Below are 17,054 nucleotides of genomic sequence, written 5' to 3' on the forward strand. Positions count from 1 at the left end.
GCAAATTAGCCTGAAATTGGAGACTAATTGAAACAAAATCTATCTGAAAAAGGTCATGTAGAAAAGTCATGATAAGGTCATTTCCCCCAAGAATTCCCACAGTTCTTTATTGCCCTTTGTTTGAAAGGACTGTGCCATCAATACCTTAATTACTGGTGCAAACAGACAGCAGGCATCAAGGCAAGGGAACAGTCTCAGAGGGTCTTGCAAAATGCAGGTCATTCTGGAGAGCCCAACCACAAAGGATGAGACACATTTTAATATCGAGGGCTAAATTTTATAGCCATGTCACTGCTCGGTGTGTCACAGTACTAAAACACATCAAGGTAACTAAGCCCATGAATGTACATGAGCTAAAGTTCAGTGCTCAAAATGCATTTTTTTTCTGATATTCTGTGAGAAGTGTCAATAAATCTTCAGAGGGAATCAATACATTGTAATAAATATAGTGAGTTTTGAAAAGATTATAGAAGATGATAAAACAGGGTGTGTTTGGGAAATATGATTTTATTATTGTGTTATAAAAACAAAATAGGCTAACATTGATAGGTGACTAAATAGAATAGGATGAAATAGACAGCCTCTTTCATAGTATTCTCTCTTTTGATAAAGGAATCTAGAGTTTCATCTGTGTGGCAAATAAATGTAACAGATATTGACTGAAAATATTAAAAGGACCTGCAGGATATTCAGTAATTTAAAAGACTAAGGATTTTCAGAAGCCTGAGTTGTCATGAGACTACTTTACATAGTACTACCTTAGTGCTATCATCTTTCAAATTCTTCCACATTTTACACGAGAAGCAACACAAACACATAAGCATATTCAGACAAATTAAAACTGTCACTGTTCAAAAAAGGGAGCAAAATGTATACTAAAGATCACTCTCAGCAACAAAAATACTGTTTAAAAAACCTGCAATAGTCCAGCTTTCTTCTCTTTAGCACAAATGTCATGTATTCTGTAGCATTCCAATATTAACCCTAGTTTAAGCATTCTAATTCCAAAATATCTAAGCAAAAAAGAATTTCCAAATTTTTTTCTTTGCAAATCGCCAAATTAATTAGGAAACTGTACAGCATATAAAAATGTGATACCAAGTAATATCTCTGTTTCAACAGTTGTCATTATGGCGCAATTGTGGACTCATATTCAGCATTAACAACACGCACACATTTCTGTCTCTGAATGCGTTCCATTTTGTCAGTGACCTTGGGCCAGAGACAAAAGAGAAGCATTCCACTGTCATGCTTTCAGAAAACCAGACTGACAAGTGTCATCCCAAGAGACAGTATGAAGTCATGCCATATTTACTACTAGATAAGGAAAGAACTCTCTATTGCAAACATAACTGGTTAATAAAACTACTAATTCCTTCTTCATAGCCTACATTGCTATCATAATCAATTACTATGCACTAAAACCCTTCACGCAAGTCATAGGATGGTCCCATTTGATATTCACAAAAATCAAATGACATTTATGACAAAAACATATTCCCGGTGATCATGCACTTCTTACAATATACTAAATCTGATTTAACAAATTTAAACCAATACTTATTCACTCCTTAAAAATATCATGTGAAAGCTAAATTTTATGGTTTTTTGATATAATGGCCTTTTCCATATTTTATGTGACTGTAAACAAAGCATTTGACTTAATTATATCTCCTACAGTTTATCACACTAAAAGACAATTGGTAAACTATAACATTCATACATTCATTTCTGTAATCCTTATTTATATGGTCCTTGCTTTAGATTCACACATTAGAAAGTATTATCAGCTTGATTTATTTAAACTATTTTTGATGTTTCATTTATTTGCCAAAATAAAACCCTTTTTATTAACTGAAATTAATTAGTATTGACCATAAAACATTGTCAAAGAAAGCTATATTATATGTTATATTATATTATAATCAATCACTTCTGAGTACAAAAGTACTTAGAGATATAATACTGGAAACAATACCATAATTAGTTTCAAAATTGACTATAGAAGACAAGATCATAAAAACCCAGAGACCAGTAACACACTGTTTCCTGAATATAACAATTCTCTAGTGATTAACTAATATTGTATATTTTCTATTATTTTTTAAAATAAGTTTGTGTGTGTATGTATGTGTGTGTGTAATCTAGAAGCACACTTAATCATGTTGTGTGCATAACTGGACAAATTTATAAGTTATTGCCCTGCTGAAATAATGATTAAATTATGAAACTATGCTTTCCATATCCAAAATAAAAATGGACTAAGCTTATCTCTTTACTTTCAGTTTTTCCTGCTCTTTTGGTAGCATGTATTTGTTATATTCCTACAGCGAACCCTTAAATTTTTATCAAAAAGAGGCAAATGAAAACCAAGACATTTATCATTTTGCGCAAACACACTGACAATGAACAGCATGCTGCGTGCAGTACCTTTGGGTATTGTTTCACAGGGATCAGTACTCTTTCAGACAGTTTTATGTTTTTGTTGCTGATGACATCGAGATATTTCTTTTCTTCGTCTTCCCTTTTTCCATCTGAACCCTGAAATTTCTCAATTTCTGAAAGAATAAAAAAAACACAAAACACAATTCAGTGAAATGAAACAAAAGCCACCATAGTACGATGAGTGTTTCTTATATTCTAGATAAAATTTGGATAATTTGGATAAAGGCTGAAACTGCACCATGCAATCAGCTATGTGAATATTGCTATATGGTGACCTCAGTCAACTGTAACTAATAGGTGGTAAAGCAAAACAACTGTACCTACTGTGAACAAAATGATCCACTTAGCTGCCGTAGGTAGCTTCTAATAAGATACAAAAAAATTATGTCCTCTGACCGCGTAAAACACCTACACACATAGCCGTCCTGAAAACAGAGACTAGTGCGAAGCATATTTTAAGTTTATATTATTTTTTTTTACTTGGAATGATTTCTAAGAAAAGAAAATATTTAAAAATAATATCAATCCAGTTCTAAACTACAGCAAAAATAAATTATATATTATTATATTATAAACATCCTTAAAATCGATCTTAAAGGGCTCATATGAGCTATAAAGATTGTAATTAGCCAATTTTATGGAAAATGCTTATTTTGCCCTTTAAGAATGTTGCAGAGAAGCTATTCTAAATATAATTATACAACTTATTCATTCTTTCATTTTAAGATTTTCATTAAAAATGTGGGTCTCTATTATGCCTACCAGAGATAGAATAGAAAACAGAAAGGGTCCTGGTTTCATACAGTATGTATTCAAATGAGGAAAACAAACATATGCATAAATATGTGGGGAGAGGAAATACATACGATAAAACTACTAAAGGTGTCGATGAATCAAGGGATGCAGTCTGGGTGGAAAACCTATCAGAGTAAATCAGTTCAGGTCTTGATGTTAAAAAAGAGTAAATCTTGAGGACGGACAAGAAAGACTAGCAGCTGAACAAAGAGCAACCTGGATTGGCTGAAGAACAACAAAGAAAGGAGTTTGTTGGAACAATATCAGACAGATAATTTAAGATCCTGTAGGACAGGAGATCATTTCTGATCTCTCTCGATCTCTCTCTCTCTCTCTCTCTCTCTCTCTCTCTCTCTCTCTCTCTCTTTGTGTGTGTGTGTGAATATACTTGGAAGCCAGTGGACAGTCTTTAGTAGAGAGGAGGGGAGGAGGGGACAGCCATATTAAATTTGCCTTGGCCCTGCATTCAGTGTTAATCAGTTTGGTCTTGAACTCATGATCCTCCTGACTCAACCTCACTGGTGCTGGGCTTACAGGCATACCCTGCACCAGGCTCACAGATTTCCAGTCATCTAGTTGGGAAGTGATACTAAGGCTGGAAAAATCAGGCAGGAATTAGATGGAGAAGCAAAGGGTCAGCGGAAGCCAAGTGTCTTACTGAACGGAGTTATTTAAATGTGAGTTATACATGTACTGGTTACTACTTAACATGTCGGCATCAGCTTTCTACTGTCCTGCTTCAGCGTTAAGTGTCATCAGTATAATAAGGGCTAACTTTAAACTGACTGCTTTCTAAGTCTCAAGAAGCTCTTTCTTCAGATTTTTCCTACCTGATATCCTTTCACAAACAGAACACTGGCAACTTCAAGTAAATGCTCTTCATTAACATAATCTGTGATGACAATGAACTTCTGATCAATGTTCCTGGTACTTGAGCTTTTCTAGCATTTTATTTTTACTCTGGGCAGGGGAACAGTAACATGAGACACACTGTAGCTCAACCTAGTCCCAATCTGTTACATGAATGGCTTCTTTGTCAGTCTGTCACAATAAGAAACTGACTTTGCCTCGCCTAAAACTCCAAGTTTGGGTGTTTTTAGACAAAATTTGGTCATCCTATGATTAATTCTAATAATGTTCCTATCAGGAAGAAGAACTAAATAAAATCCCATTTTCACTCCTCTTTCTTAACAATTCTGCAATTTCTCTTTGAAACTCTTGCTATTTCTTTAGTCCTTGTGACAGATTCACTCTGTTATCTTTTCCCCCCTGACATATCAGTGTGAGCAATAGCTCAATAATTATGTGTCAACCACAATGCCACAAAATGGTATAACCAAATCCTGCCCAGTTTGAAAATCAGAGATTTCAAATTTATGCAGACCCTTTTCTTATTTAATTTTTTTGTTTTCAAGTTATTTGCATTCATATATTTAAAATAAACATTTGAATTTTTACTCTTTACTGTGTTCGTTAATTATTTATCATACTATGGATTGAACATGGTCTCATGTACCATACTAGGCAAATAAGGTGTATCTCCAGCCCTCTTTTGTTTATTTATTTTTACTTTCAAGTATGATCTTTGAGATTCCACAGTGTCCTGAACTCACTCTGTATCCCACAGTGGCCTTAAAAATAAGATAGTCTAGCCTCAGCCTCCCAAAGACCTTGTACACAGGCATGCAACAGCAGGTCCAACTTAAAATAATCATAATTTTTATTTCATGATTAAGGCATAGGCTCTATAACATTTAGAGAACATGGTTACTCATAAATTTCAAAAGTGCACTAATTAGAGAGTAGTGTATAGAGAAATATAAACATTTCACATTTCCAGGTAGCATCTATTTAATGCCAATCAGTACATTATGGGATACAATATTTAATATACTAGGGGTAATGGTTTTAAGTCTTAAGGTGGCAAAATTTTTGTGTGTGTCTTTCTTCTTCTTTTTTATTTATTTTTATTGAGCTCTACATTTTTAACTGCTCCCCTCTCTGCCTCTCCACTCCCCTTCAACCCTCCCCCAAGGTCCTCATGCTTCCAATTTACTCAGGAGTTCTTGAAGGTGACGAAATTTTTATGTTTTATGTTGTCTTTCTTGGTTTGCTAGTGAACATATCCATTCAAAAATTTCCATTGCTAACACTGCAGAACCTGGGTGATGTGGAAATCCAAAGGACTATTCCTTTATCATATCTCCATCCACATAAGATTTGCTGGCATCCAAAGAAGGCTATAGAAGAAAGCAATGCAAGGAAATTTTCGCTTCTGCTCTTTTATTACTTTATTTACTGCCATATAAATTCCTTAAATATGATTTCCACAGGTGTTATTATATTTTATAAACATCCTTATCTGTGTTTTAATCTGATTTTTATATTTTAGTGGAAATTTTAATATCTGAGGTGATGCGTGCAGATTAGTTGTGTGCAGAATTTCAGAAATTTCATTTCTTGTTTTATAAGCATTGTTCAGCATCAATTTATAGAGATGGAGAGTGGCAGAGACTTTTTTTGCCATATTAGTTTCTTTTAAAATGTACTTTTCCTGTAAATTGTACACTTTTTCCATAAGGCTTTCAAACACCCATAGTGCCATTTATTTGTCTTTCTTCCCTCTCTCTGGATTACCCTTAGGCCTTCCTCTCCATGTAAAGCACCATTGTAGAGATTCCAGAGCTTCTCCTTGTCATTGGTTTATGTATGTGTGTTTGATAAGACTTTTTCCTAGTATTCTATCATGCCACCCTTCACGTTTTCTATTCCTGTCAAGCCCTGTCAGTGTTACTGGTACCCTTGTAAATCTCCAGCTGTTTTCATACACTTTCCCATCATCTCTGTGCCAGCTTACATATCTATGAACAATGTCGTTCTTCCCAATATTTTTTGCTTTCACTGTTCTTTTTTCCTATGTCATTTATCATTTTTGCTTTGACAAAGTCTCCCTGCGGAGCCTGAGCTGGCAGCCAGCTCCTAGTCCTCTTTACTCAGTCTTCTGAGTGCTATGTTTACTGACACCAGCCTGCTTTAGTTGTAATTGTTGACTCATCAAAACACATGCACATATACAAATGACAAAAAATTAAGCAATCTGTACAACCAATGTGAATTAAGTTAACTAAAAAATCATACAACCCAAAAGTTACAATGTGAATGGCAATATAACCTAAAACTCGATCTGTTGAAATATTAGTACTCAAAGTGAGGAATTATATTAGATAGTTGAGCTCTTGATAGAAGATTGATTTGTGAACACTGTATACAAATGAATGAAGTTAAGGCTCTTATAGTGAAAGGGCCGAGGACAACTGTCACAGCTAGAAAGCACTATAGAAAGTGTGTTTCACCAGACACTGAATCTGTCATGACCATGATCTTGGTCTTCTTACCCTCCACAACTACTGGAAAAAAGTTCATATGTTTGTCTGGGCATACCTCTAACAGAATTGGAATTAAAATCCTAAAAAAGATCCTAAAAAAAAGACTATTTTTTTTTTTTTAGGATTCTAAGATCATTTAATAAAAACCCCCAACACCAGGCATGACAAGCCCTCTTTTGAGTTGCTGGTTAGGATGGTCAAAGGGACTCCTAAAACATACTGTCTATTTTTATCACCCTTGGTTGCCCCACCCCTAGAAGCAGATGGTAAGCCCCTGCTGGTGATGTTTGTACACAGGCTCTAGAGCTGGAACTGACCCGAAACCATCCTCCCTGCAAATTAGCTTTCAAGGTAACAGAGGGCACCATTAAAGCTCTCAATGAAAAGAAGCAACAAACAGTTCTACATATGTATGATGCCTCTCAACCATAACAATGAGAAGCATCAAACTATAAAACTAAGGTCGTAGTAGTATCCAGGTCAAGTGAAGTCATGGATGCATCTTGAAGGAGAACCTACAACCACTACCTTACTAAACCAGGATAATCTTTCACTACATTCTATGTATTTCTGTTTCTACACTGTGGTGGTCTGAAAGAAAATGGTCCCCAAAGGCAATGGATTTATAATGAACTGTTGCCTTGTTTAAACAGGTGTGGTCTTATTGAAGGAAATATGTTATTATAAAGGTGGGCTTTGAGGTCTCATATATGTTCAAATCATGCCCAGTGAGAAAGATAGCTCCAGTTGCCTGTGAGTTACTAAGTAAGAACTCCCAGCTCCTTCTCTAGCATCATGTCTGCCTGCATGCTGCCTTGTTTCCTGCCATGATGATAATGGACTACATCTCTGAATTGTAAGTGAGCCACTACAATTAAATGTTTTCCTTTATCAGAGTTGTCATCGTTATAGTGTCTCCTTACAGCAATAGAAACCCTAAGACATACCCACAGACACAACTCCTATAGTTCTTACCCCTCATCAAAGGAACTTATTCTTTCAAACAGGTACAGCTCATTCCAGAAGATGACAATGAATCAAAGCACAGAGCTATGGTCCCAATGGAAACACCTACAACAACTCCTGCATGTGAGACAGAGGGAACATTTCAGAAGATACGATAGAAAGACTGTAAGAGTCAGGGGATCAGAGAGTTTTCTGTGAGTCTGTGTCTCCCAGGCATATCGGAATCTAAACCCACAAAGAGTCACCTACATGATTGCCTAAACATGAACTGAATAAGAACAATAAAAACAGAATATATACATATAGATATATATGTATATGTATACATTCACATACACTTACACATACACAAATGCAAGAGCAGCCATGAATTTAAAGAAGAGTGGGGAGGAGTATATATGAGAGCTTGGAGAGAAGAAAGGGAAAGGATGAATGTTGTATTTATATTATGATCTCAAAAAAATCTTGATATGAAATGATATTGAATGTGTTCTTGGGGTTTACTTTTTCAGGACATTTTGTGCACCGTTCCTCCTTTGATGTATGAATGCATTCTCTGCCAGGTACTCATAGTTCTAACTTTTAAACAGAAAAGAAGCAAACTTATGTATACGTGAATTTCTAGGCAAAAATTTCTTTAAAAATAGGACAAACTTAAAAGTCAAACACATTTCAAAATAATATAATACAATTTTTAAAACCTATTTAAATGAAAGCAAAAAAGCTACATTTTGACAAAAGAATGTGGGATTATTCTGGGGGAAAACAAGTTTTTTCTAAACATAACAAAAATTGTATATATTTAGGAAGGAACACTGTCAGTTTCAGTGTTTTTATAATTTAAGCTCATAGAAAATCAAAATTAAAAATAAATGTTTAAAAGATCTAACTTTATAAAAATGTCTAAAAGCATTTTTTTTTTGGTTTTTTGAGACAGGGTTTCTCTTTAGCTTTGGTTCCTGTCCTGGAACTAGCTCTTGTAGACCAGGCTGGTCTCGAACTCACAGAGATCTGCCTGACTCTGCCTCCCGAGTGCTGGGATTAAAGGCGTGCGCCACTACCGCCTGGCTTCTAAAAGCAATTTTTGACTATTTCAAAAAGAATATTTGGTTAGCCAGTAGAATTTTTATTATAAACTACTAAAATCAACTTCTATTTACAGAGATAATGCTGTTTGATTCATCTTCAAATTACACCAATTTACTATAAATGAGCTACCCTCGACATATTCGCACTCACAACCCACTCCTGTGTCAAGACAGTGGGAAGCACAACCAGACTCTGTCTGTACTTCAGAACCTCCATGTGAAATTCCCATGATCAGTGCCACAGCCAGGCAACTGGCACCCCAGAGCCTAAATTCGGGATAAAAGAATAAATGCTCTGTGTATTCATTTTAAATGGAAACGTACAATCAATAAAACAACATAAAAATAATTTACCATAATTTTACTTCCTTGTCATTTATGAGAAAGATGTAAATTTTAACACTTATTATTAATTTTGTTGAAAATAATTTTTCATACAGTATAGTCTAATCAAGGCTATCACTCCCAAAGCTTCTTTCAGATCCTCCTCACTTCACCACCTACTCAAATCCACACCTTTTCTCTCTCTCTCAAAAGACAAGGGGAAAGATATTGGTGGCAATTTTTATGTACTATCTTTTCATCAAACCTCTATAGGTCAGGATCAACTACAGCACATTTCAAATACAGAGGTCTGAGGGAGCTAGTGTGACATTAGAAACATGGGAAGAAAGCAGTAGCTAAAGTTTATAAAATCTTGATTTACATTTTAAGATATTTTCATTTTGATCACATTATTTCCCTTCCGCTCAAGTCCTCCCAGGTGCCCCAAAACTTCTCTACTTTCCTTCCCACTTAACTTCATGCTCTCCCCCACTAAAAGAGGAAACGCCCAAAACTAAGCTTTAAAAAAACAGACAAACTTTAAAAATACATGTATTCAAGTTGTATTCTGTTTTCTTGGGATCAAAGAGATATCAAGTTTACACCCTGTCTATTATAACATGTGTATGCTATGATTATACCCTGTCTACATCATTACTCAAGAACATACTTAACTCTCACTGTTTGAAGGTTAAACTCTTAACTCTTTTGTGTCTGTTTAACCAAACATTCCAGTCTAATTCATTCCTCGTTATACTTTTGTTCCTTGCATCCTGAGTAAGGAAGTCTGAATTAGGTCCCCATACCCTAAGTAAAACATCTATTGGCAAGTCCACAGCACAGGGGATGAAGATGTTTTGCCCTTTATTCATCTCAGCAAGTTCACCCTAAACACTTACTTCACAAAGTTTTCTCTACCTCGGCCTTCTACTCTATTTTCATAAATGAGTACTTTGATCATAGTACAATGTTTGTGCATAATTGTTTCCCCCATTTATTGTGTTTTCTATGAAGACAGAAACCTAAACACATATATTAATTTTTTTCCATTCCCAATACTCAAAACAAAGTGAATGAGTTCAGGGATAAACATATAATCAAGTCACCCATCAACCTGTACTGTGAACACGGTGGTCTAGAATAGTATCCTTCAGTTTTCATTACTAAAACTTGGAAAATGTGATTCTCACAGTGATGATCTTTTAAATAGTCATTAACACGGGCATATCTGCATTTCCACAACACCAGAAGCGTTTTTATAACGTGGATTAGCTTTCATCACATAAATGTATGAGAAGCATTATGAAGGGCTTAACTATGAGAGGTGATGTACACTCAAAATGAACTTGCCAACACGCACACTCTTTAATGATCAGAAAGTGGTGATTTAAACAAAACCCCTGGCATGGTCTCATTGCTGATATCTTAATGATTATGTGAAATGATTTTATTTAAGAAGCTACCTGGTGATTTTGAACTAAAAGATCATCCAGTATTAAACAAGGGCACATTTAAAAGTACTGTATATTAAAAAGTGAGTTTTTAGGCCAGGGGTGCTGGTTTACACTTAGAATCCAAAGTAAATGTATAAAGATTAGAGGTTCCAGGTCGTCTGTCATGACATAGTCTGAGACAAGCCTATGCTCCAAGAGACCCTTTCTATAAAAGATTAAGATAATAATATGTGAACTAACAATATTAAGTGGAAAATACCTATCCCCATTTCTGGTATTTATGACTTTATGACAATATGTTGATGTGTTTATTTTCTGAGCACAGGTAGGAAAAATAACATGTTGGGTTAAAAAAAAGTATAGAAATAAAAATAAATCATCCCCCTGACATCCACTCTAAGTTCCTTGGCTTACATAAAATAAAAAGAGACTTTTCTGAGCCTTAATTGTGATAATTATATAAAATGATTATATAAAATAACGTTTATTCACTACTTAGACTAAGTTTATAAAAAGTTACAACCAGATGTGTGCATGAATTTATGTTAACTTATCTTCAAGAAATTTAAGAGACTAATTATATTACACATTCCTTGGGTAGAAAAATAAATTTCCCTGAACTGTCTAAAATATATTGTCATTCATCAGAAAATAACACAATTTCCCCAATTTCTATTATGTCAATATGACTATTAAAAGTATGAATGAATATGGCATGCTTCCTATTCACCACACTCTAGGGCACAACATAAGTAATTGTATATAGAGGAATATATATGTGTGTGTGTGTGTGTGTGTGTGTGTGTGTGTGTGTGTGTGTGTGTTTAGTACATGTGTACATATGAATGCCAACATGGAATTATTAATTCAACATTTAACATGAATGCTTTAGCTTGACTTAAGTAAAAACAATATCGAATTATGATGTAAGCACACAGATGGAGTGAAGAGTGAATTATTATAAATATATACACATGTTTCAGTCTGTCAGAATATATGATTTCCAAAGGAAAAACATTTCAGCTGTGATCAGTTCTCTGTTATACTGTAAGCTTATCTGACATCTTAGGTTTGGATTTTTGTTTGTTTCCTTGGTGCAAGTGCATAAACCACCATTTGGGCTTTATTCTGTACTATAAATAAAGGAGAAACAAAACATTTCTTTTGAAGCCAACAGATCTAAAATTCTTACTAATTTCAAAACTGTAAAACAACCTTGTATAAAATTTTTAAAGACTTCCCACAGGGCAGGGAACCCTGATGGCTCTTTGGGCTGACGAGGGAGGGGGACTTGATTGGGGGAGGGGGATGGAAATGGGAGGAGGTGGCGGGGAAGAGACAGAAATCTTTAATAAATAAATAAATTTTAAAAAATTAAAAAATACATCGAAATTCTCATCTTGACTGTCTTGAATATTAGACATGATCTATATTCAGGAACTGCTGTTTCTTGTGACTGTCTATTTTGAGGAATGCTTACCAACACTTCTCTCCAAGTCTTGTTCCTTCTACAGTACTCTGGAATGATCTTCTATTCCTTGGATAAATTCTGAAGAGTGGAGCCTTCTGAGGCATAGTGTTCTGGGTGATGTTTGTTTTTAGATGGTTTGTCTCTGTGTGTCAGCTGTCTTTGGTGCTGATGTGCCCCCTGAGAGAAATGTTTCCATGACTGTCTTCAATAATTGATAAAGCTAAGTACATTAATATGTCATTAATGGCACCTGGCATACTTACAACCAAAAGAAACATGCTCGGGCCAATTGTTAGATCATAACGGTATTAAGTTATTACTATATTAGTGAATCATGACAGTTCTTTAGACTCCACACAAATCCTTTATTGGGTTAAAAATTTAGGGATATTTTACAAGATTAGAGGTTTTTTTTCATATCAATGATATCATTTTCAGCACAAAAATTTTAATTTTGATTTAGTGTGACTATATGTCCTATATGTTTTTTTTCATTTGGTGTGTATCTTTTATGTCACACCAAATAAATATTACCTAATCTGTGGTCGAAGGAAGATGTTTTTCATTTGCTTGGTTTCCCTGAGATCTTTATGTAATTTCACCTCTCACATTTGAGCCTTGGGCTTCATCTGGAGGGACTGCTGTGACATGAGAGAGAACACCCATATCAACCAATACAAAAATAAAGAAGTTGAAATCAAAACATCTATTACCATTTGTTGCAACTGTTTTTCCATATCAGAAAGAATGGTAGGGATATAGATAAAAGAGAATCTTTCACAGTTTGTCAGTTTGTGAGAACGTAACTTAACCCAACCATCATGGTAAACAGACAGGAGATGCCTGAATAAATTGAAGTAGTATACCTACATGACGCAATAACCTGGGCAGATATCTTAAGCAAGTAAAATTACTCTATGGGAGAGACTTCTGTGCTACAGTGTTCACCTGAGCACTGCCCACATTAAAAAAAATGAAGCAAATAGATGTAAATGAATAGAGGAATACATATAAAGAAATATCATCCAGTCTAAAAACATGAGATATGGTCATTTGTGATGCCGTGATGGAAGTGGAAGTCTTGCTAAGTGAAGTAGACCCTGGATAGAGAGACAACTACTGCATCATATCCATTGATGTGGGGAACACAAAACAGTTGGTCTTGTAGAAGGTAAAGAGTAGTGTGGTGATTGTCAGAGGCAAGGGAGAGGAAAAGCACAAAGGGGACAGAAAAAACTCTCAAAGGGTCACGCACTTCACTTAGAAAGGAATTCTGATTCATATTGCACAGCTGAGCAGACACAGAGGCAGACATGTAATAATGGTCCAGCAAGTTAGAAAAAGGAAATGAAACTTTTCAATATAAATGATGAAAAATTTAAAAACACAGACATATTCCCCTAATTTAAATACTGCACAATGTATGCATGCAAGAAGACATATGTATATTAATATGTACAATTTTAATGTCTCTATAACATTAAAAGCCATGAGGAACAAACAGGGAAATGTACCATATACCAAAATTAAATCAAGACCAGGTGAACAGTTTAAATAGACCTATAAGACGCGAGGAATTAGAAGCTGTCATCAGAAACCTCTCTACCAAAAAAAAGCCCTGGACCAGATGGTTTCAATGCAGAATTCTACCAGAACTTCCAAGAGGAGCTAATACCTATACTCCTTAATAGGTTTCACAAAATAGGAATAGAAGAGTCATTACCAAACTCCTTTTATGAAGCTACAGTCACCCTGATACTGAAACCACACAAAGACTTAACCAAGAAAGAGAATTACAGACCAATCTCACTCATGAACATTGATGCAAATATTCTCAATAAAATACTGGCAAACCAAATCCAAGAACACATCCAAAAAATTATACATTATGATCAAGTAGGCTTCATCCCAGAGAGGCAGGGCTGGTTCAACATACGAAAATCTATCAATGTAATCCATCATATAAATAAACTGAAGGAAAAAAATCATATGATCATTTCATTAGATGCTGAAAAAGCATTTGACAAAATTCAACACCCTTTTATGATAAAGGTCTTGGAGAGATTAGGGATACAAGGTTCATCCCTAAATATAATAAAAGCAGTATACAGCAAGCCGACAGCTAACATTAAATTAAATGGAGAGAAACTCAAAGCCATTCCACTAAAATCAGGAACAAGACAAGGCTGTCCACTCTCTCCATACCTCTTCAATATAGTACTTGAAGTTCTAGCAATAGCAATAAGACAACATAAGGGGATCAGGGGGATTCTGTGATACTTATGCATAGATATGACACAAATCCTACAAGCTTGCTGAATCTGCGCATCATTTCTAACATTTATGTAAGTCTACTGGACTTTGCCGCATTTACATTCTGACTCTTGCATTTCTCATTAATAGTTCTCTTTAGTATTTCTTAAGCCACATCAATTTTTTTTTAGAATATAAAAGCATATTAGATTTTTCTCCCAAATGAACTAATGTTTAATGACACAAATTCAGATAGGAAACAATGTTTCAATAAAACTTTTCATAGTCATTAAGAAAAAAATCCTTCCCTTAGAAAAAAGAATATTTAATATCCAGCACAACTTAATGCTTTCTTTATTCTGAAAGAATGGAAAGTAATATTGGAAATAGTAACAGCACTTGTCAAATCTTTTCTAAGCTAAAGAATGGATCAAAAGCCCTTGGGAATGCAGCACTCAGTAAATCTTGAGTGAATGAATGTAAAAATGAATGACATGTGTAATAATAATACATCCACTGTGGCGAGTTCAGCTAAGAACACTCAGTAGATTTCCACCTGCAGTAGGAAATATCAGTGCAGAACAGAGGGCTGGCCTGCATTTTGTATTAAGCTGGACTGAGCCAAGTAACAATTTCATCTGACTAGATGGAGAAACGGTAACAAAGACTACAGATTGGAAACTGCTTTCTGTTAGCCTTGATCTCATGGTCTCAAGTGATCTTCCTGCCTCCACCTCCAAAGCATCTTAAAGCACAATTATGTATAGGACAGCAAACCCTGAAAGGAAATGGATGAACTTAAGGCCTGATCAACAGGAAGAGAATCATGCCTGGGACAAAAAAACCTAGCCAAGCATCCCGAGCTAGTGAGGTCGTAGCTAGTGAGGTCGTATATCTTAAAGAAAAATCTACTACCACCATTTTTACAGACCTGCATAATTCTTAATTGCATTCTAGAATGTATTCTTATGCCTACATATAAGTGTAGTTTTCATCCCTCATTAAGGAAACTTCTCTTTGCAGCAGAGACGGTTTTAGAAAAATGTAACTTGCCATAATGTAGAGATCAACAAATCATGGGTATATGTCTCCAGCACAACTCCTGTACCTATGGTTTAAATAACATTGTAGAAGAAGGGGCAGAAAGTTTATGAGAAACAGAAGAAAAGGAAGTCTGCTGAGATTTTCTGTGGTATGGTCCTTCTATACTCTGTGAATATGTATTCCTTTCATTGGTTAATAATAAAAGAGGTTTGACCAATAGCCAGGTAGGATAAGGTTAGGCAGAAGAATAAAACTTAGCACCCAAATGACAATGGGGTTGTCGAGAGAGATGTGATCCAGCCACCCAAGAGAATCAGTAAGCTATGGGCCACATGGTGATGTATAGGTTTATAAAACTGGCTTAAATTAAATGTAAAAGCTAGTTAGTAATAAGCCAAACATTCTGCAATTAATATTAAGCATCTGAGTGATTATTTAGAAGTGGTTGTGGGAAGGGTAGGACAGAGAAACCTCCTTTTAAAGAGGTAGTATCCTAGAAATGATAGGGTATCTTTACCTATAATACCTTAACAATATGGTTGCCTAAACAAGACCCAAGTGGTATGTTAACATGTAATGAGAAAATGTCCCCATCTTTAGACAAAGAGCTACAAGTAACTAACAACTGCTGGGAGAGGAAGAATTAGTCGATCTCAAGTATAAGCATCATATGTAGTAACCTAGTACAAAACAGGCATACAGATCCACAAACAACACTAATTGTAGTGTTGTAATTATATAATGTAACAATTATGAATTTTAGATGGAGAGAAAAGGGACATGGAGAGGTTAGAGGGAGGGGAAATGGGAGGGGCTGGAGGAAGAAAAGGGAAGAAGTGATATAAATAAAGTTCTATTCAAAATTTTAAAAAGAAGGGAAAAAAGAAAATAGATCTTAAAATGTAAGTTAAAAAATCAACTGAATCCCAGCACTCGGGAGGCAGAGGCAGGCGGATCTCTGTGAGTTCGAGACCAGCCTGGTCTACAGAGCTAGTTCCAGGACAGGCTCCAAAGCCACAAAGAAACCCTGTCACGAAAAACCAAAAAAAAAAAAAAATCAACTGAAAACACTGCTTAGTGGGGTGTTGTTTCCTGTGTATAAAACACTGAGATATAGACCAAATAAGTATTTGCTATACTATTTTAAATGTGGTCTCTTCTGCTTTATAGGTGAGCAAGTGTTATCAATAAACCCCAAGCTCCTTACTTCTATGAAATAGGCCAAATTGCCATATTAGACATAGACACAGCAGGCTTTGTGACCACTGCATGTCTCATGTCTATCACTTAACACCCACAGTCTGGGGTGGTAGAGCATATAAAACCTCTTCTGCCATAAGGATACATAGTTACATGTCACATTAACAAACTATTAAATGAATTCAATTTTCCTATCATGAGGAATAGATAATCCATATGGATATTGGTACTGGTATTAATAGCTTTTCAATTGCTATATCTCCAAGCAAGTAACAATCTAATCGTATTTAGATTTTTAGAAACCCTTGGAGTTAGATGCTAAAAAAGAATGAGATCTGGGCTCACCTAATCTCTGTGCAGTACTGTAGGAGGTCAAGCCACATGTGTGCACACATTCTGTACCACCAATGTCCCTACACAAAGTCATGCTTGGAATTAGATCGGCCTGGGGTGTGCACACCCATGATGTGGCCCAGATCTGGGAAGGTGTATACCAGCCCACTCTGCCAGACTTGGATTGTGCCTTTCCTTGGTATTCTTCAGGATGTGTTTTTAGACACTGTGTATCGCGAGCCCAAAGGCCTTAACTTGGGGATTTCATGTGACCAGAACAGTCTACTGTTCTGGC

At 35.5% G+C, this 17,054-nt stretch overlaps 1 protein-coding gene across 3 annotated transcripts in view; it reads right to left on the minus strand.

Moving 5' to 3' along the window:
- The window catches only part of Khdrbs2 (KH RNA binding domain containing, signal transduction associated 2), a 393,774-nt gene that overhangs the window by 311,117 nt on the left and 65,603 nt on the right, over positions 1-17,054 (minus strand). For all 3 annotated transcript variants that reach the window (XR_012911354.1, XM_075980542.1, XM_075980543.1), the window contains exon 2: positions 2,431-2,558. Coding sequence is in view for 2 of the 3 variants with exons in the window: in XM_075980542.1 (XP_075836657.1) it covers positions 2,431-2,558 (128 nt within the window). In the remaining variant the exon portion in view is untranslated. The remainder of the gene's footprint in view (positions 1-2,430; positions 2,559-17,054) is intronic.

Source organism: Microtus pennsylvanicus, chromosome 7, assembly GCF_037038515.1.
Source record: "Microtus pennsylvanicus isolate mMicPen1 chromosome 7, mMicPen1.hap1, whole genome shotgun sequence".
Lineage (NCBI taxonomy): Eukaryota > Metazoa > Chordata > Mammalia > Rodentia > Cricetidae > Microtus > Microtus pennsylvanicus.